At 39.4% G+C, this 22,071-nt stretch overlaps 1 protein-coding gene across 2 annotated transcripts in view; it reads right to left on the bottom strand.

Moving 5' to 3' along the window:
- The window catches only part of LOC124111241 (dachshund homolog 1-like), an 89,694-nt gene that overhangs the window by 8,926 nt on the left and 58,697 nt on the right, over positions 1 to 22,071 (bottom strand). For both annotated transcript variants that reach the window (XM_046470887.2, XM_046470886.2), the window contains exon 6: positions 14,020 to 14,238. In XM_046470887.2, coding sequence (XP_046326843.1) covers positions 14,020 to 14,238 — 219 coding nt within the window. The remainder of the gene's footprint in view (positions 1 to 14,019; positions 14,239 to 22,071) is intronic.

The raw sequence follows: 22,071 nt of genomic DNA on the forward strand, positions 1-22,071 counted from the left end.
GGAGCCACCAAACCAGGTGTGGACAGGCGAGATCAGGTCTTCGGGGTCGGAGCGGGTAGAGCCATCCATCATTATCTGGCTTCTTGTATTGAGACCGATCGACTTTGGTGACAGGATCAGAAAGGAATGGCAAATACGATATTCAAGACCATGTTATTGACACAAGGTGTCGTTCACAATAATAGATTCCTACAGGAGTTGGACTCCGCAAGGTGTGGGTTAATGGACCTATGATTGAGTAATGGTCGTGAATTGTTGCAAATCAGCTGCCTGATACGAATCGGAGTTCAAATTGCGTTTCCTAATAAGGAAAATAAAGGGCGCTTGTGATTATCTCAACGGGGGAGCATTGAGGGGATTGTTTCCTTTAGTTATGCCCTCAGAAACGAGGGCTTGCCATTGAGAACGGTCATCAAATCCAAATAGCAAACCCTTCATTTCCATCGGTTCTTGGCAGTTATAACATGAAACAATTTCTATGTTTAGAAGACATGAGTTAAAAGTAAATGCCTATTTATGCATCCGTCAAATTCCTGAACTCTTTACGTTTGGGAAATTTAAAAAGTTTATAACTCGTAAAAACTTGAATTTCTGTTGACGGCAAACGTGAATTATTCAGTTTTTGCACTGCAAAAACATGTTTCAGGTGTGTTTTGTTATTTACTTAACTTCAAATGTTCAAAAGAGTCGTATAAATCGGTTTACCAATTATTCCCTTCCTCCGGAGCAATGGGTACGACGGAACAGGGGTATAAAATGTATTCCACAGATCTATTCACATCCTTTAACAAGATAAATGATGGACAAACCATTCACGCACCTTTTTGCTCTCGCTGTCAGGTAATTAATACTTCTATTTAAAAGAGTAATCGACACAGCGGATTCTATAGTGCACCTCTCCTAGTGAGACTATCACCTACTCAATGAACCGCACAATCGTAAGGGTCAAAGCTCGCCGCGAGGGGGTCAGGCCTGTCCAAGGGGGGCAGGGGTACCCATGGGGTTCACCTAGGGTGATACGATGCTGAGATGGTTGTGCTAATCTCTACACTGACCAAGGGTCAGTTGGGATGACCACAACGCGATCGCCGTGACCACTAATTAGAAACATGTACATCCGTAACATGGGAAAGGCGGGTTTTTACGACCACAGCAGACCAAGCAGACTCGTGGGACTGTGAATTTGAAAACATTTGTCAGGTCACGCCGGACATTACTGTGATAGAGTGTCAGGTGGGTCAATTAAAACCCGGGGGGTGGGGCGGGGGGCAAATGCATCCCTAATCACAATGAGAACACGAATCAAACACCATGAGAAAGCCAGAAACACGAAATACGATCCCGCCGTGTTCTGTGTGAATGAGTCGAAGCATAGGTAAAACAAATTATTTCATTTCATGCTACATTGAAAAGCAGTACCCGGGTTTGAACTGAGGCCCTCTTTTCATTAATCGAGACGAGTGTTACAATGGCTGTCTCAAGGGACAATGGTATCATGTTGACTCGAGGGGGGTTCATTTTCCCCTCCCTCATCCTCGGGCCAGTGTGGTACGCCATCCATCTACCGCCGAGTTCATCGTGGCTCTAAGTACAGATAACTGTCAGACGTCCTATAGTAAATCTCTGCATGCTTGAAACCGACTGTAATATTTCTGCCAAATTTTCTCCCATACCATAAATATTCCGGATAATGACTTTTCAATCCTGTCAGGCCTACTGCTGATTAAAGCAATTATATTTGAATGCCGATTGCAGTAAGAGTTATAAAAAACAGTTCCAAGTTTCGTGTTGAGTGTATCCTTTCGAGTTAGACGTAATATATACAGTGTGAGATGACGTGTGTGATTTATTTATCTGTTCTTGATACTAAAAATGACATTTATAGCGGTTACTTGTGTTCTTTAATAAATACAATTACACATCAAAACAGTTCATTATTTTTAATGGGTTAGAAGCTACACATAGCTTGTAAAGTGTGTTATAATTAGCGTCGTAGTATTTTGGTATTTTTATTTTTTATATATTATTAATTATAAAAAAAAACGTATGTAAGAAATTACTTTCAAAGTTATCTTCTTGTGTCAAGGACAATAATCCTATCTATGTTTTATCCGATGTCAATTTCATGCACTGACAAATATAGACAAGTTTCTTATCCCTGGCATCCGTGTGATGTTTATGCATCAATTCTAGTTTGGTATTTCAAAATAATTAGTATATTTCATTCCATGACATTTGGTTATTGGAATATAATTAGTATATTTCATTTCAAGCCGTTTGATTATTTCAAAATAATTAGTATATTCATTCTACGACATTTCAAAGATTGAAACGAACACGTGTCAATTTCAGGATCCATCGCCAGAACACATGTACATAGCAAAGGTAGAGGATCCGAACAGGCTGTTCCTTACCTCTGACAGTTAATCCTACCAGTATCAACAGTTTATTCTAGGCCCGTGCTGGGTTTTAACAACATCAACTATTAGCCGTGCCCTCAATTATCGCCATATTTTGTTATGTTTCGGTGTACATTCCGCGAAGCACCTGTTGACCAGAAACCATTGCACGCACAAAACATGTCCACTGGAGATTAGAGGGGGATGAACGAGTGAATTGAGACTCAAGGGTTGAAATTAACACTATGCTTATGCATATTTTCACACATGCTCTGAATATCTCCAGCAAACCTAATCAGCTACGGATTACTGTGGCTGTGTTAATGTGTTGTCTAAACACATGATGAAAATGGACATGTGTTCCCGAAAGACGATAGTGGTGTAATTATTTTGAACATATATCTGTTAACAACAGAACCTCGTTATTGGGGATTCTTTTGTATCCATTGTAAAAATGTGTAATTACTGTTAAACTCTATTATTTCGGAAACCTGATATTCCGAAAATTCGTGACGGAAACGTATTACTTTGGATTAATAAAGGTTTGGCATAACATCAGTCATGTTGTAGTCCATCACCGAGACAAGCAGTGTCGTGTTAACTTATAACAGGCAAAAAACATTACTTTTTTTATTTGACGAGCCACAACGAAACAATCATTTTTGTTTCTAAACTGCCGGAGAAAAGAAAGGATACGCTTGAAAATTGGAAACGTTATCAAAACGTTACTAGGTTGAAAACAGTCGCCGAAACACAACAATCGTAAGACAAAGACACAACCATGATACCCGTACCAAATACATCACCATCGAATAACCATTTCTTGTTTGTCTCATTTTTAGCGACCATCAAATATGGGTGCATACTTTCTTTTGCATTTATGCATTTAAATCAGAAATGTGCATGCATGAAAATGTGACATTTCATGATATAAACAGAACGATCTTTAAAACGATACTAATAAAATAAGAAAAAAACTACCAACCAACAGCTTTACTTTAAACAGTAACGAGAAGCTAACCAGGTAATTGTAAATCTTTCGAACGCGTCTACTTTGTCGCCATGCATAATCATAATGTATTGTTAGAATATGAAATATATGTCAACATAAAAGAAAATGTAAAAATAAATAGATATTAATTTCATCAACTGGAGTTAACTTTTTAAAAACATCAACATTTAAGTGCATGTTATATGTTTTCTATATCGTAATTTACTCTATCGTGTTTACTATAACTGTAATTCCTTTCATATTACAAATAATCAGTATTTTACAACGAATCAAATAATCAGAATTTGATTTAGTGAGCATGCGATTCATTCAGTTTGAAGCATTTTAAAACATTCTTCAAATTAAGCAGTGAATATTCTACTTTTGGACGGCACTGTTGGATAAAACCTCTTCAAGTGAACTCGCCTCATCGAGCGTCATCGCTTCCTGATTTGTCGCTGTGACACCGTAACGCACCCAATTAACACTAATGAAGACGTCGACTCCGACAAAGGTCAACGCACTTTTTTCATAACGAGAGTTGTATCCCCATTCACGTCCCTACCTCGTCATCAGCAGCCCCAAACAAGTATAAGAAATAATTCTGTTTCCAACGGGCACCAAATGGCTTTAGTGGTAAGCAGTCGCACTTCGTACTACCGCAGACCAAGCACATACTGTTAAAGAAATAACCAGATTAGTGTCGCTTCTTTGTAACAATATTTTGGAAATTGTTTCGACTATTATTTCATGTTTGACAGGTAAACCCAAAGATGTAATTGCACCATTTTGTGTTTTCGATCCTTGGGTCATAATTCGTACCACAGCGCAGTTCTGCGATTTCAGAAAAATCCAGATGTTGCTTGACTGGGAACAGCGTGGTATACGCACACGGTTGAACCCACGCTCCTCTGATGTACACAGCCTTGCTTACACCAAAATAAACAAGCGACGAAATAGAGCAAAAATAAACAAATTCTTCAACACCAAGAAGAAACCCACGGCATTCCATTTCCTCGTACTCAAAGTTGGAGGAGTATTTGGTGAGAAAACAAAATAAATATACTCAAACGTGTACAAAAATACCAAACATGTATGTTTAGCTAGAACTTGTATACGTTGATAAAAGATATGCGAATCTATCTGTCTGCAGCCGAATCTGCTTATTACGAACTTGAGTGTTCGAGTCAGTTCCGTATAACCGTGGTCGCTATTCGTAATAAAGTTGATTACATATGGGATTCGACATAGCTGACACGTCGCTTCAATTGATTTTGTTATATATGGTTATAACCATTTATATGAATTTGCATGTATCGATACGTATTACACATACATTAACCTAACTTGTACATGTATCTATGTATGTGTATATCTAGCTCTGATTATTATTATTATTATTATTATGTATAAATTATACTGAGAGACTGTCAATCAAGACGGTACCGTTACCCGTGAAATCGTCCGGATAAAAGAATTTTCGGTTTAACGAATTATGGTTATAGAGAGATAATCGTTTGTATACTACTCAAAAGAAGTAAGAGAACGATTTTTTCATAGGAGGATAGTTAATCTGTCATATGAAAAACTGGTGTTCTTTTGAGTAGAATACATTCTTGAAAGGTTCCCAGTATTTATCGTTCTCTAAGGGGGTTCCAGACATACGTGGGTGACGTGAGATGAAATGGGGTTTAACGTCGCGTCCATTAATACTTATATAGCAATGTACATGCACGTGCGTGTGTGTGTGTGTGTGTGTGCGTGTGTGTGTGTGTGTGTGTGTGTGTGTGTGTGGTTGCTTGTACTAGTCCGGACTGATGCCGCAAATTAACATGAATACCCCACTGAGACACAGTAAACCGACTCCGAGCCGACCAGTCCTTGTTTTAGCCCCTTAATGCCGAGCGCCAGGCAGGATAACAACAAGTACCATCTTTTAACGTTGTTTGGTATGGCGCGGCCGGGGATCGAACCCCGGACCTTTCGCTCTCTTGGCGGACGCTTTACCACCAGACCACCAATGCGCCAATGTGTTTGTATATCTACCCTATCTATTGTATATATATCCGTATGTATTGTCCAGCGTTAGGCTGACACGCTTAAGTACTGTTTAAAGCGGCATCAAATTAAACTCACTCACACTATCTATGTATCTCGCCATATATTCACCCGCTTTTCTTCCTCTCCTCAATTAATACACCCCTGTGTGATATATTCACTCACTACCAAAAATCAACCGCATCTAGGGTCCATTTCATCATCTATGCTGTCTCTTCATCAATCCATCTCGCTATCCATATAGTCCATCTCACTCCATCACCGAGTTCAAGGCCAGCCTGTATCCCATCCTCTCCATTAAGCACACAAGGAAACAAACAATCTCAGACCCGATAAACACGGTCATAAATCTCGACAGTCTAAACTAATTCAAACCTTGTCATTTTTCATCCGTTCTGAAAACAGCACTCCACAAACTTCCTGCCATAATAGAAATTTCACCCTATACTTACGGCATATTAGATACACAATATTAATATATCTGGATTATGTTATTTAAACTCCACTTTGAATGGTCGGTTTCGTCATTAGCTGCGCGAGGCGGGTGGTAGCCACTGGGTAGTGTTAAACAACAGCATCAGTTGGAAAGCCTTGTAAAAAGTCAAAATTTCATCAATCATTCTTCACTCCATTGAAAGCTAAACGTCTTCCTTAACTAGACTACAAAGTCTGTTTTCTATCACACTAAAATATATTTAACCATAGATACGATACGAATGTAAATCAATGGCGAGTAAATTGAGTGAAAAATTCACATGGCGGAAACAGAAATGCGTTGCAGTAATTATTAATTTATTATTCTCAAAGGGAAATTTTTGATGTGAATGATAAATCGAATTACCAATTACTTTCACTGTGAGAATAAAATAAAACATTTTTTTCTCGACTAGAAAAATATGACAACCCATCTTCGATCGTGATTCACAACATGTCATTTGGTAAATCGTGTGCATGTTTGTGTGCATGTTAGAGTGTTCACTCGACAGATGTAGTGTTTAGAGTAGGCGAGGCGATGTTGAGCTGGTTCCAGGCTGAAATACTTTTTTTGAAATATTTCCAGAAACGGCCGTGGTCATATTTTGCTCGGCGTAACACAAAGCTTACACAACCACGTTATTTCACGCCTTATTATTTAAAAAAACACTTCACGATTTTATTTCACATCTTCGAAATAAATAAACTGACCAGTGCGCCATTATTATAAACTGACCACATACATGAGGGATATACTGCCCACTTATCACAACGTATTCTTTTCAAAAGAACAATTTACAAGCCTTTGCATGTGTTTGGGGGACAGTTTACCCCATTATAGCTAACATTAAGCATCATTACTTTTTTATAGTGATTCATAAACACATGCTTATGATATATAGTCGGATTTGTAGAATAGACTCTGCTCTCGGTGGAGATTTCTTATGAATATGGAAATGTTTGTTTCGCTATTATTATTATTATTATTATTATTATTATTATTATTATTATTATTATTATTTCACCTTACGAGCACCACCTCTGTTTGTCAAGACTGCAGAAAACAGTTAATTATTGTGATGTAAATATGCTTCATATAAACCCCATACAACGCCACCCGCCTCTGTAGCCTCCATCACCGATGGCTCCATCAGCCTTGTTAACGATGGAACGTTTAAAGTTGACAACAAAAGTTGCCAAACTCAATATGAAAAGATTTGACTGTATTAAAAGCTATATCCAGCAGCTTTCTAAATTCTGACAGTTTGCCACTGGCAGGATGTTTGGTTAAACGTTGTCCGAGAATTGTCACAAAGCGTTTTATCCTGTAAATTCCAATCACACGCCCTCACCCCAAGGGTATGTCTCTATTAACTTGCCCAGTGATCATCTGTGCCAAATTGACCATAATACTGGGTGTTTGATGCACCCTGTACTTCATTTGATCCCCCCCCCCCCCCCCCCCCACACACACACACACACACTACCCCGAGAGTATATAAAGCATAACTTGACCAGTGATGGTGTGTGCTTAATGTGCCTTATAAGTAGTTGAATGTCATATCCTACATAAAGGGCCGTATTGAATTGTCTTGTAGCCCCGACCAAGCATAAAGCGGTCGCATTGTCCAAAATGATTGTGTGGCTAAGCACTGGTAGTCGATTCAAAATATAGTATTTACAAAAACAGTCAAAATACGTTAATAGCTTAGGCTTTAGAAGCGAAACATACCAACAGCCGCGAATAATAATATGTACAGGGTCGTGCTTTGACCCCGACTGGCCCTGATCAAGTATAAGAGAAGAGTTTTACTAAACATATTTTTAACAGTTTACAAAAAAACACGACGGGACGGAGACGACTGATGTCAGGTTTACAAAAGCAACACCTGTATTTCTTAAATCGGTTTTGGCATTTAAAAAATACCGTGGAATATGTGTTTTGGAATACACGCTTGTATACACCACTGACGTAAATATAGACCGTGGTATATGGCTGACAAGGTAGCATGTATCACGTAACGAACGAACAATCGTTAGCCGAATATTTGTCAAGCCTGTTAGATTTGAGTATTCAAATAAAATTTAGCATAATTACAAATTAATCATGAATAAACGATGCAAGTGTGTACTAAGAACGATTTATCAACAATGAAATTTAAACATTTAATTTAAAAATTTGCATAGCGTTATTAACGAAATACGATACAGGGAATGTCGATTTCGATCGCCTTACGCACGGAAATGTTTAACGAGAACCTGTAATTACATTCTACATTTGGATTCCTCCCTATTTTCTTTTTTTTAACAACAGTATTTGGTAACAGGGATCTCGGACCCGCGGGGCAATATTAAAGTTAAGTAGCCGCTTAGAAAGGACGTATTTTCATAGACAAGCGACCTGGTTAAAATGTTGGTATTTCTCCATTTCGTCTCAGTAATGACAATCTTCAGGAAATGTCATTCCTTTTCCGGCTGGATGCAAAATTTCATCCATGGCTTGAGCGACTCTATTCATCGTCTCTCAGAGGGGGCTATCTTGTCTGCTTGAGACTTGTGGACAATCGGATCGAGACCACACAATCCTTTGGGCTTCCGAAACACTCCTTTAGCTACACCCTCGTTATTTTCCCGTATTCAGTCCTGTTGGCTGCTTAATCAACAAAATGTAAATTTGTCGAAAACGATCCGGATTCACTTTGTGGAGATGCGGCGAAGCATTTTGGGGATAATAAAGTGCGACCAACAGTTAATATATACCGATGGATGCTGAACAGGAGCCAGAGATGTTTTATAAATCGCTATATGGTTTTGTATTGTGATTTCTCTATGTTGTAATTTATATGAACGGAATTGGGGACACATGATAGGCCATATATATCGCACGAAGGATTCTCTTTGTGGGAAGAAAAATGCCTTGTATCAAATGTTTCAAGATATTTCAAACAACAAAGAAATGTTATATTCGCTGTTAAAAAGCAGTATTTGATACGCCGGAAGATTCTCTAAAGAACAACTTCAATGGGGGGACATTCGGAGCGCGCATATTACTTTTAACTTTCAATAGAAGAAGCGTTTCTTTAACATTCCAAGCGGAGACGTATCGAAATACAAATTATCTTTTGAAGGAAAAGAAAACAAGGTTTTAATTCTGAACTATTTGGGAAGGATAGGCTTGCATTTCCTTTGTATCTTCTTAATACAAGGTACACACTTTAAACCTCATTTCAACACCAGTTGAGTCATTTGAGTCGAGGAATTCAGGTTAAAGTTACGTTGTAATTTTCAAGTTATTTCGTCACATGTTTGATTTTTGATTTTTTGTAATTTCAAAACCTGAGTAATTAATGAGATTTTTTTGGAATCGAAAGATTTTCTTCAAAATCAGAAGTCTCTTAAATCCCCTTCACTCTGACCTCCATTAAATCATGGAGTAAAATACAAAGGTTTCGCAATTACAACTAGTGTAATGGTTTTAATGGTGCGGCGAGATTGAAAAGAAATCGACTAAGCTAAATGAAAGCTAAAGTGATTTATACTCGACAGTTAAAGAGTATCTGTTCTCCATTTAATGCTCGTAAATTACTTATATGACAAATGAAAATGGTTAGATGGCATAGCAGCGTCTTTGTTTTTCGTTATGTAATTACAAGAGCTCTGAGCTCTTATCGTTTCTCTAGTTGTAGCCGGGGCGGCGCAGACTAGCCGACTGGGCCCGTATACGCTCCTTTTGATTTACAGGAAAGAAAAGCGATTTATAGCATAAATATTGTAGCTGTCTCTGCATAATGGTCATGAGAAGAAATCTCTTGCGTTTTTCAAGAAGGTAAAAAAGGCCGGAGAACCTGTAACATAAGCCCTTATTGATGTTGAGTTTGTACATCTAGTAAATTCTCAACCGATGTTAAGAGAATCGGACTTCTATCTTTTGATAAACGCGATCTCAGATGGTGTACCCAATCAAATCTCATTATCTATCTATCTGGCCGTTCCGTCTTGTTTTCTTAAGTTGCCTTAGGGGGCCATTTTCTCTGTGAGGTCCAAATGGACATCGTGTTGGGTATTTCTCGGCGTACGTCCTCACATAGCCTTCCTACTATCATTAGTCCAACAAAGAGACGGTAGCTTTTAGAAATGTGCTAATGATATAATGTCCCTGCAAAATGACATTTTCATCTAATGTGTTCTCCAAATGCAATTCATTGTTTTAGCTCGAGATCAATAGACCAAAGTCCCTGGCCTAATAGAGACGAAGAGCATGCTAGCCATTCTTAACGATAACCATCAAAATCCGAAATGAAATTGAATTAGTCCCTGATTTATGCGAGTTTGACTGGCAAGCGCTTAATTATTTATAAAATCCAATCTTTTCCCTTTTCGCCATCTTCATCGACGGCCTCTGTTCCTCCGGCTACGTTGAATGGACCGACGTCGACAACGTCGTAACGTTGATGAGATGTTGAGGTCAGAGTTGATATACTTGAGTGAGAATGAGAACATATTGTTGAGAAAACTAACGGTAATCATTCACCCATGGTGCAGGTATTCTGGATTCATTATTCATTATATTGAACAGCGATCAAAATGATGATGATAATGATGCTGATGATGATAATGATGGTTAATTGCCTCATGGTAGGCATGCATGTACGGTTGACAGAGCGGCAACGACGACGATGAAGCATGATGACACCAATGGTGACCATCATCAAATAATCATCATCATCAGCAACAGGCACGGCAGCATAATCGCCTTGAAATCGACAACAATCTCGAAACACGTGCAATTTTACAGCCGTGGAGTAATCTAAGTGAGAATAATTCTAAACAGTGTTTCAACACACTGCCATTACAGATGTGCTGCCGACATGCGGCACGCTGCCCGTTGTTCGTATCAGATTCATCAACCGATACAAATCTTTCACCATTGAGAGAATAAATGGATGGAGTGGTTGCTGGAGATTTTAACACGGAAATCGCCGAATCTCTACAGCTGTAATAGCGCACTGAGAGGAAGCTCATTCCTTAGGCGAACCATTCCTCGATATTTCTCTCAATTAACGTAACGCTCTCTTTTCCCCTTCGAGTGGTCTCGCCGGACGAAAAAAAAAGCCGAGTTGTCAGAGGCAGTAATATGGTGTCAGACAAAACTAATTTATTCACTCGTAAAATTGAAGGTTCATTCAATTTTTGATGTCTGTTTTTCCTACTGTAAAACACGCATTTTGCCGGCTGAGATTCCGTTTGATAGCAGCGTAGTGTCATTTAGAGCCATTTATATGACATCGTAGGCATCAGGAAATGACAGAATTTTCATAGCTAGATTAATATCTTGCAATCAGTTGTACGCAAATCTGGCAAAATGAGCACTCGTACTTATTGGAAATGGAAACGCTGGCGATAGAGGATAACGCGGTAGCAATGAGATACGGCTGATAATGAAAGCTGTTTTAAGGTTTCCCTTGTACCTGTTGTAAAACTTCCCATAATGATAGAGCCGATATTGATACATAAATCGGTAATATTTTCGGCGGGGTTGCTTTAGATGGTTGATCTATGGTAATTGATGGTTTTTCGATCAAAGGAACAAATGCGCAGATCTCTTTATGCGCACGAGTGTGGTAATTTGTGACGTCATCATCAGCGTTATCGTCCAACATTGAGAGAAATTTATGTATAAAGATAATAGACTTTGAGAGAGATGATTCTGTTTTATCTATCATGAATGTGCATGTTTTCGTCTGTCATCCACGGCAATGTTATTTGGTCTGTGACATCCCGACTGTTTGGGAATAGTGGCTAACAAGACGGACATGAACAGAATAGCTTATTGCCACCAGCAGCTGTCTGTTATAATATCGCCTAACAATACCGACAACAAGAACCTCATATTCCATAAAGCACACATTACGTTTGGTCCATACAAAGTCATACATCTTTCAGCAGCATTCACTGTATGAAAGACTGTCTTTTATCTAATGGGCATCTGGTAAAGCCTCGCCATTTACCGAATGTTAAAGAAATCTATTACAGCACAGAAGTTTGTTCTATCTTGAAGAGTAAAAGTCCCAATCACTTTTATCGATTTGTTGTTCTACTTGTATAACGAAATGTCTTTTGTTAAACATATTTGTTGTTGGAATCAGTGTTTTTCCTACCCTAATTTTCATTTTAAATTGGCCTCAGTGATTATTTGCATGACAGTTTTTCTGTGAAAATGTACCTCTGACAATGTATTGATAAGCAGCAGGTGTATTTATGTTCGGGGGATAAAAATATACTATTGGCAGAGGGACGTTAAACAGATGTCAATTTCTTTAAAGAGTTTGTGAAATTGCATTACCAACAACGATTAATTACAAAATTCAACCTCTATATTTAAATAGTGTGTATATTAAGTTGTTGTTTTTTAAAAGTTTAAAAGATTACAGATGTCATGTATATAATTTCATCATGGTTAACTCTAATAAAACGCAGTCGCTACACTTGTTTATATTGAGTTTCTTCTCTGGTAGGGTCATCGTTCGTGAAGACAAAAGTGACAATGGTTATGGCCATCCGAGGCACGAGGAGACAAAGGGCTCTCAGTTAGTACTGCTATTGTAACAGCGTATACGTTGCCGACGCCGGCATTGTCACGTCATAAGCACAACGTGAGCGGCAATAGCCACCCAACCACTACGTCTACCACCAAGGCTTAACGATATGATTTATGATGAAGAGGGCACTGGGGAGGCGTCTGATAAATTTTACTTATTTCGCTCCCTGCTCGTTTATCGTTGTTTTGGTGTTTTCACTGTGTCGAGTTTCTCTATAGATAGGTTTATACATAAAACATGCCGTTATTTAGTCAGTGTAGTTATCCATTGTGCTTGCTTGGCGTGAAAGGTTGTTAAGATAGATACAGTTGTAATCTCCTGCACATGGGCATTTCAGATGAAAAACAACTTGGACCATTTGATGAATACTTTGTACAAAACGAGTACTGGAAAGGAATTCTACGTAGAAGCGTATCTTGAATTGGCATGATATACACAAATAAACAGTATGATTGAAACATTTCCACAATTTATCCAACGGTAAATCGATTGAAAATACCATATGTCAAAGTTGTTGAAAATATTTAGCAGTATTTGTGTTTCCCTTGTAACAAGAGGGTGTTGTCATCTTGTAAAGTAAACATATGAAACTAAGACATGTAACCATCTCAGTGTCTCAATCCATCCAACAAAGTGCAAATAAAAGCAAACCAAGCCGTCATAATTAATTGCTGGCCTCCGCAAACCCTTTCATCTTTCTTGCTCGTCAGGATACATTACAAATTGCGTCCACGAAAAACAATAGCCCCGGAAGATCAATGACAGAAAAAAACGAGCCTTAATTTCTCCATTGGGAAGAAACAGACGGTTTCTATCTGCCAAAATGTATTCTCGTAAAGCAAAGCTGAAGCGCACTGCGCTGAAACAACGCACTCAATAGCAAAAGACTGAGTACAGTATGCCTTTTGGGCGAATGCAAAGGTCATAAGCCATTATGGTAATAAATCGCCATAAAGTATTCAGAGGTATTGTATGCATGCCCTCAGTCATATATAAGAGGATGCTTGATGATAAACGTTTGTTGTTGTTGTAGCAACGAAGAGGAGAGAGAACCTAAATCACCGAAGCATCTCTCTAATACAAGAGTACCATGTGGTGATGGGGAACGTGTCGGTTTAGAGACTTGGCCTTATTACATTCATAATCAAGGCCAAACTATTGCCAGTCTGAGGTAAAGTGGATAAGAGACAACAGCTCAGAGAGAATACATTGTATTTGTATCCTAGCTATCATAAAGACTATCACGTATTTTTCAGTTCATGATAATATGTTTTTGCCCAACCGATGTTATTATACTTTATTCTATAAGAATAGATTTTTCTATCTTTCCGGTATCGAATTTATTAGTTGTTTTCAAGAATAATCCATTCCCCTTTTGTCGTGGAATAAGTACATGTTCGTAAAATACACTGTTTGCATTGCCCGGTTGTAGAAATGGCTTGGCACGAACCAACAGGTAACTGTTTTGTTGTTGTTGAGATAAAAAGAAACAACATACCTTTCTCCAGCGTTATCTGTCTCTCGTGATGACGTGCATTCTCTGCTGCGACCTTGAGAAGTCCTTGGATGTTGAGAAGGAGCGTTTCAATGGATGAGATCCCTGTCGCTTCTCCGTTCAACAGTTGAGGGGCGTGTCCATGCTGCCCACCCACCACCTTTTCTCCCACCTCTCCCGGGGCATGGAAAGAGTCGTTGATGTCAACACTGTCGTCCAAATCTGCAATTAACCAACGCTTGTTCGTTAAAACAGTTAAACACGTCGTATTAAATACGTATGTGCACGAGATTTGTGTGTTTGTTGCTGTTGAACGCCGCACTCAGCAATATTCCAGCTATATGACAGCAGTACAAAATCGAGTCTGGACCAGACAATCCAGTGACTGATATCATGAGCATCGATCCACGCAACTGGGACACGATGCCATCCATCAACCAAGTCAGCAAGTCTGACCAACCGATCCCGTTAGTCGCGGGACCTGCATCAATTCGGGATTTCCTCCCACATTAAGCTGACACGCCGCGATATAACTGGAATACTGTTAAAAGCGGCGTTAAACCCAACTCACTCACTCATACTTAGGGCCATGTGAGTCTAAGGAGCGGGTTCGATTACAACATAATTTTCAAACATATAGTGGTCATGTTCATTCAATATATATATTCTTACACAACAGGACCCCTGTAGTGATTCCGGGTTCGAGTTGGCCCCTAGACACCTATGCCGGTCCTAAGAGGCGGCTTAATTAATCGGGTGGTCAGGCAGTAATCGCATCAACAGCCTTCTCGACGTGAGGGCAGTGAGTAACGGTGTCCCGCTGAATGGGAGGATAATAAAATGTTTCCACAATCAGTGCGATTTGCAATGGCTATGCCCACTAAAACCAAGGGAGAAAACTCAGGACTAACCCGTTCATCGTCTTATCCAATTGATTGAGATTCCGTACAAAAAAAACGTAAACGGTATTATCACATCAAGTGAAGCAACTTAAATTTCAATAGATTACATGTGCAACATTATGAGAATGTGAAAACAGGGGCAGACCACTCGATATGTACCTTGAGTCTAGAAGTCGGCCATATGCAATGCAGCTTAACTGAAGCCATTTTATAAAGTGAAATGGCTGTTGAAGTAATCAAATATTATTGGAAAGAAGTGGCATTTTACAACCGGATAATCACTCATCCGACTCCAACAGAATTTATAAAGGTATTCAATCTGCACCCATTTGACATTTGTAATAACACGCCCGTTTCAGAAAAATATTTTAATCTATTTCAAATATACTTTAACTGATGTAAAATGTGCTAACACACCTCCTAATTTCAAAACATTTTCATAAACCAGTAGCGCGTATTCAAATTAAATGCATCCCTTGTTTTTGTATCAGTGGGAGAGAGCACCTGACGCTGTACTTTCTCCCGCATTAACTAACATGATTTCCAAAACATGATTTTCCCACAACCTCTCCTCCATAACTTGATCATGTGGAAAAGTCAGAAGAAAGATTATTTCATCTTTTCGGCATAATGAAACTTTAAAGACAGTCAAGATATGTAGAATTTGCCTGGCGTCTGAATGTTTACAAACTGCATGTGTCATATGCTAAAAAAACAGGGGCATCACACAGCGAAAATGCAAGAAACACGCAAAACGAAGAAATAACTGTAAGCATAATTGAACAGATCTTCAGAAAAATATTACAAGTTAAGGGACAAAATGAGAAAAAAGATGTTGCACGTGGCGAAATGAAATAACGTTTTAAAATGACTTTCAACTTGAGTCTCTCTATAATTACCCAGGGTATACAGGGAAACATGTACATTTTATTAGCGCCGCTAAAGGAAGACTAACACCGGACCAACAGGGTGAGCTGCCCCTCAGATTACTAGGCAAGTCGGAGTGGAATCCTCCATACTGCCCTGAGAGGAGTGTTCTAATTATGCATTCAGGGCCTGTATATTTCGTAATCGCGTCCGCTTCTGTCTGAGTTTATATGTTATGCCATGTTATTATAGTTGACCGCATATGACTATGGAATAGCAACTCTAAATATCGATACAAGTTATGAATAAGTTAAAAATATAATTACCACATAAATAAAAATAAATAAATAAATAAATAAATAAATAAATAAATAAATAAATAAATAAATAAATAGTTTTTACTTCATTAGATGGAACACTGTCGATTTGACAAAATCAGATCAATGCCCATCAAACGCTCATCTGCTCTCCGCAATAATGATTTTGGGAGCTATCTGTTCCTTCGTTAAAAAGATCGCCTTGGAAACAACTAGATTTTGCTAAAGTCCTTTTCATTTAATTCCTGAAAATAACTTAACAAAAATCGAATTACACTTGGCCTGTAATATAATTAGTGGCATGAATAATAAAGTGTTAGCATGTGCATTTGCATGTGCGTGTGCGTGTGCGTCTGTGTCGACTTGTTGCAGTGGGTCATTTTAAGAGGTAGTATGCATGTTAGTGTTTCTAGGACATAAGGCCAGTGTTGCACCCAGTTCTAAATATGCAATTACAAGCTTTAGGAAAACACTAACATCTGCACTCTTGAACTGTGTACCGTGTTTGCAACATGTCCCTCTGTTCTCTGTGAAAATACCACCCTCCCGCAGCTTGATCTGTCTGTTTCACTCCAGTTGCCTGTTCGTAATTACTTTTGAACTCAATGTGATTCTCAAAGAGAACGAAGAACTATATTATCTATTCCGCCACCAAACTGAGGCGGAGGGATTTCAAAGATTACTCCGCCATCTGTGTTACCCCTTATAGCAGGACAGATGTAGCTTAAATACTTTGCTTCCACCGAGGGCGCTTTTCATATCTTCATAAAAAATGTAATTTTCTTTTAGTTATGGAGTGCCGCATCTGAAACGACTTTGCCAACTTTTTTCAAATCCAGATGAAAGTTTTGCTGTTTGGACCATCTGCAAAGTGGGAGTAATTTCGTGGTTACGGCCATCTCGAGACGGACTTCACGTCTTTGAAAATTTCAAACGTAATCCATCAAACCGTTTCTATGTGCAATGTTGGCCGTCTCGCAGACGTAGAGGACTTTTGACACTGGTGGAAATAGGCTGGGGAAATATTCGACTTGCCAACTCGGAGAATTTATTGCCTGACGTAAAACGCCTGTGATATTTAAAAGATCGTGTGAATGACTTGCACGTGCTTTCCGTGTGAGGTGAGGCAGGGTGGGACACGCAGTGTGGTAGAGTTTATATAGCCTTATAATGGGGACGTTATGCACTCCTAACAGGGTGATCTTGCTTTGTACAGTAGCTTGCGCATGTCGGAACCCGCTTCAAATACCTAAAACAAAAGTTGTATGAAAGAGTTTGTATCGATTTTAAACATTGACTTCGGTGGAGCTGGTTCTTTCACAATTTTGATCACGAGGACATCGGTTTATCCGGCTGATTCTGATAAACGTGAATCGTCTGTATTAACGAGGTTATAGTATATAGGGGAAATACAAAACGACGATAAATACGTTAAAAGTAGCTGTGTTATTCAAATTTGCAAAGAATTGAGAGATCTCGAGCACACAATCTGAGATATACGTAACTTCGAGAAAACCGGGTTTGAGCTAATAGTCAAGTAATCTCCTTCACTTATTTTTATCAGCCGTATAAAAAAGATCATATTTCTCATTCCTTTGTATTAGGAATAGATCAAATAAGATATTAAAAAGATAAATAATACCATGTTGTTTAAATGATGCTAATTAGTAGTTCCGAGTTTTATCCAAATCTATTTTGGTTCTGCGGTAAAGGTCGATTTTTTCCATCCCTTCATCAAAGTGGCTGTATTCTTTTAACATGCCTCCCGTTCCCACCCACACTGACATAGCCACTGACCTTCCGTATAATTCATCCTTGATCATTGAGGGGGGCTGGCGTTATATTTTAGTTTGGGTAACGCAGCACCCCCCAAATGACTCAGTTCGACTGGTTCATGGCGTGTTAGTTGTACATGCGCTGAAGGCATCACGGTGCCCTTTCATCAGAATTTGTCATCTTTAATTCCTAGATTACTTTTCAGAAATTTCAAATAATTGCAAAAACATAATTTCCCTGCCTACATCGGCTAGAGCTGCGATTCGTATAATTAATACCATTCCAACACCCGTTTTTCCCATCCCTGTAGATATGTTTGTATCTACGAGACATATATTCCTGCGTTTCATCTTTCAATCAGAAACACATTTCTCTCATTAAGACCCTCCTTAAGATAGGTTTATACGGTAATCATAGATATGAAAATCAAATACACGACTGTTTCCAATAAGAAGTAATTGTCACTTTGTGCACAAGAAACCCATCAATGAATTAGCTTTACAGCTTACGCGGGGCTCTGTTCCAGGTTTCAAAAACTCAAAAAATATTTAAACGTACCCCCAGCAGCGAACGTTTACGTTAAAGATGACACGGTACAAAAGTACAAAAGATATTTGCTGTTGAATACTTTAATTTTGCTGTTGGTTTAAATTTATCGTTTACCGAAAACGATTTTGCAGAATGAGGTTAGACTACATATGTACATAGAAATGAAAACAACTTTTATCACGTGTTTCAAGTTTATTCTCTCATCAAATATAAAAATATATGGCCTGCATACATAGCAATATGCATAAACATTGCACGTATGTAAATATTGTTTATCTGACTATCATATCACAGTAAAAAAAGTTACGTTTCAGCAAAAAATGTAGAACATAAATCCCAACGTGTAGCTTACAAACTCTCCGAAGCGCCCATATAATCAAGCCTTACTTACATCACCTAAGGGTATATGCACCTTGCACTCGAGCAAGGAAAATTCATTTTCGTTCAAAGCTGAATAATAAAAACCTCTGGGAATTTTTCAAAATGTTAACATTTACATATCTAAAGAATTTCAGTGTTTAAAATTTCCCAATTTTAAATCATTTGACAGTTAACAGAAAACAGCGGTAGAAGATTATATCGTTTCGCAACAATAAGGCAGTTGAACACACAAGTGTTGATTGTCCATTTCAATATTGATTGACAGGTTTGATTGTCGCGGCTGGCGTCTCCATAAACCTGCGGCGTTACTGTCATGTGCCCTGCGTCAAACACCACAGCTTGACTAGTCAATCAGTGAAATTACCCTCCCTCCCCCCTCTCCCGGTGTTTCTCGCTCCCTCCCACCCACGTCCAAATCTTCACCCTCATGCCGTAACTGCATGTACAGATTTGATATAAATTTGTTTTTGTTCTTTAACTCGGTTTGAAATATTCATGATGGATGGAGAGAGGATTCGATCCGGTGGAGCTTCGAGTGAAATTCCATCTTAATAATCAAAGGCTTCGTCCTGGTTTCGTTTCGTGGTATTGTCAGGCTTGAAGCGATGGCACAGTCCGGGCGCTGCATCCATCTGCTTGAAACGAGTATACCATGCATGGACAATGCTTTTTCAAGAAAAAAATATGGGGGGGGGGGGGGGGGGAGTAAGGGGCGGGGTGCACTTTGTAATTTTGCATTTCTTTTGGGGTATTTGTTTGACTTTGTTAACAAAATATTACCATTTCGGTTATAGTTTTTTTCACTTTGCATACCCGATCACTGGTATAACGTCCGAATGTCAAAACAGGCTTAGTGTAGAAGTTTGCTTAAAAATGGTGGGTGATGGTTGGTACGCACCCCAGGAACCTTCTCTGGAACCGCGTATGGGGGTGTACATTCCAAGACACTGTGATTTTAACTTTCTGTCGCAGACGTTAATGGAATCTGAGACATAAAATGCTTGGCAGATCACAGCCTTAACTGACCCTTTCCTCAACCGCCTGTTTACCTCGCTCCAACTCAAACATGTGTCCATTTAACCTCACTGATGACGATCACAGTGTCAACCCCATCACTAAAATACAGCAAACCACCCGTTTCCCCATCTACCCTTTTCGCACTCAGCCTCAGAATCCGTTCAATATCCAAACACCATCAACCTCTTAATTTACTCATTCTGCTCAAACAGATTTTGATCTTCAGCTCGAATCTCATCAATTTCCCCATTCAACCTTGAATTTGTATTGATCTCAACCCACACACCATTAACCATGTGTTTTCTCATTCAACTTGACACCGGCGACCACAATCTCATCAACCGCCTGATTCTCATTCAGCCTCAACCTAACGTGGATCCGAACCCCAAACACCCCAAGCTCCGCATTCACATTCAACCGCAAACTTAAATGGATCCGAACCCCAAATACACCAAGCTCCGCATTTCCATTCAACCTCAACCTAAATGGATCAGAACTCAAAACACACCAACCCCCACATTTCCATTCTACTCAAACCTTAATGGATCCGAAACCAAGATATACCACCCTCCACATTCCCATTCAACCTCAAACTTAAATGGATCCGAACCCCAAACACACCAAGCTCCGCATTCCCATTCAACCTAAAACTTACATGGATCCGAACTCAAAACACACCAACCCCCACATTCCCATTCAACTCAAACCTAAATGTATCCGAAACCAAGACATACCAACATCCACATTCCCATTCAACCTAAAACTTAAATGGATCCGTACCCAAACACACCAACCACCTGATTCCCATTCAACCATAAACTGATGTGGACCCGAACACCCAGGTCCCGATGTAGCCCGTCCCCGTGCCCACGACCTCACCCCTGCCCGCGTGTTCCGCCAGCCCCCAGGACGTTTTCCCAACAATCCTACACACTAAACAGAAATACAAATCACTGTCTCCGTATCTGCCGGCTTTACGAGAGTTTTACAGTTTCGTTTCGTGTAGCATTTCTCCCTACCGCATTGAAAACCAGTTTGTGCCGTTTTATTGTGCTACACAAATTACTGGTTCCTTAATCATGTTGTTATTACTTGATTAATTTTGATTAAAATCACTTTATGTCTTCATGTAAATAGAATGTGACTGACAGCAAAAGACGGGTGCCCAGTCCCTAGCATACCATACGCAACGAGATGTTAGACATGTACATGTATAGGTGAGGTGCAATGGGGGCATTATTGCAAGCAAACAGCAACCGCGCATTGTCACTCCGTGTGTTAATATTAGTTTTGAAATGCCGAAACATTTTCTGATATAGCCGGCTCACTTGAGTGTTTAGTCCCGCACTGTGAGGAGTCTTCGTACGTATGTACAGTCGACGATAGCACACACCACTATTGATAGCTCTATCATGTAAACTCCTGACAGCGCTGTGCCTGGGGACAAACGTGTCACGCAGGCTTTGACAAGGGTTAATACTTAAGCGACAAATCACATGATGTAAGAATTTATGTAACGCTTGCTCGCCTGCCTGACGGGTGTGGCCGCGTCTGCCACCGATGTCGCTCTTCTACGACCATTGTTGCTGCTGCTGGTGTAATCGTCGTTGCAGTCGTTACTATAACATTATGTTTGTTTGTTTGTTTGTTTATTTTACGCCGCAATCAGCAATATCCCAGCTATATGACAGCGGTGTGTTCATAATCGAATCTGAGCCTGACAATCAGTTGTTGGGGAAACAGTACTACCAAACGTATAAGAAGTCGTACAACCAGTAGCATTGGTATTGCAGCTGCGGTTGTGATATCGTGCATTTGGTGCATGTCTTAAAATGTCATAATGTCTTTTTGCAACGCATGAAGCTTGGAACGCAGCATGCAACATGGTGCAAACAGAGATGTGCACAATCCAATACCATAGGCGACTCCGCTTTGCACTCAACATTGTAAACTCCACTCACTGACCTGTAAGGAGTTTGTAATATGATGCGAATCCTACCAAATCGCCAGATGTTTCCTCACGTGCTAATATGTATAAACAAATACGCATCTACATGTTCCCTTCTCTTTGGCATCACAGTAATCATTTAGTCATATTTGTTTAGGATTCCAGAAAAGTTTATTTTTCTTTTTGTACGATGTGGTTAACTGCTTTTCGGACTAGTGTGAACGGAATAAGTTGATACATATGGCTTGATCCGACATGGCTGAGGGTTCGTGTTTCTCTAACTGTGAAGGCGTTTTGT

Source organism: Haliotis rufescens, unplaced genomic scaffold (genome assembly GCF_023055435.1).
Source record: "Haliotis rufescens isolate VD_foot unplaced genomic scaffold, xgHalRufe1.0.p SCAF_7, whole genome shotgun sequence".
Taxonomy (NCBI): Eukaryota; Metazoa; Mollusca; class Gastropoda; order Lepetellida; family Haliotidae; genus Haliotis; species Haliotis rufescens.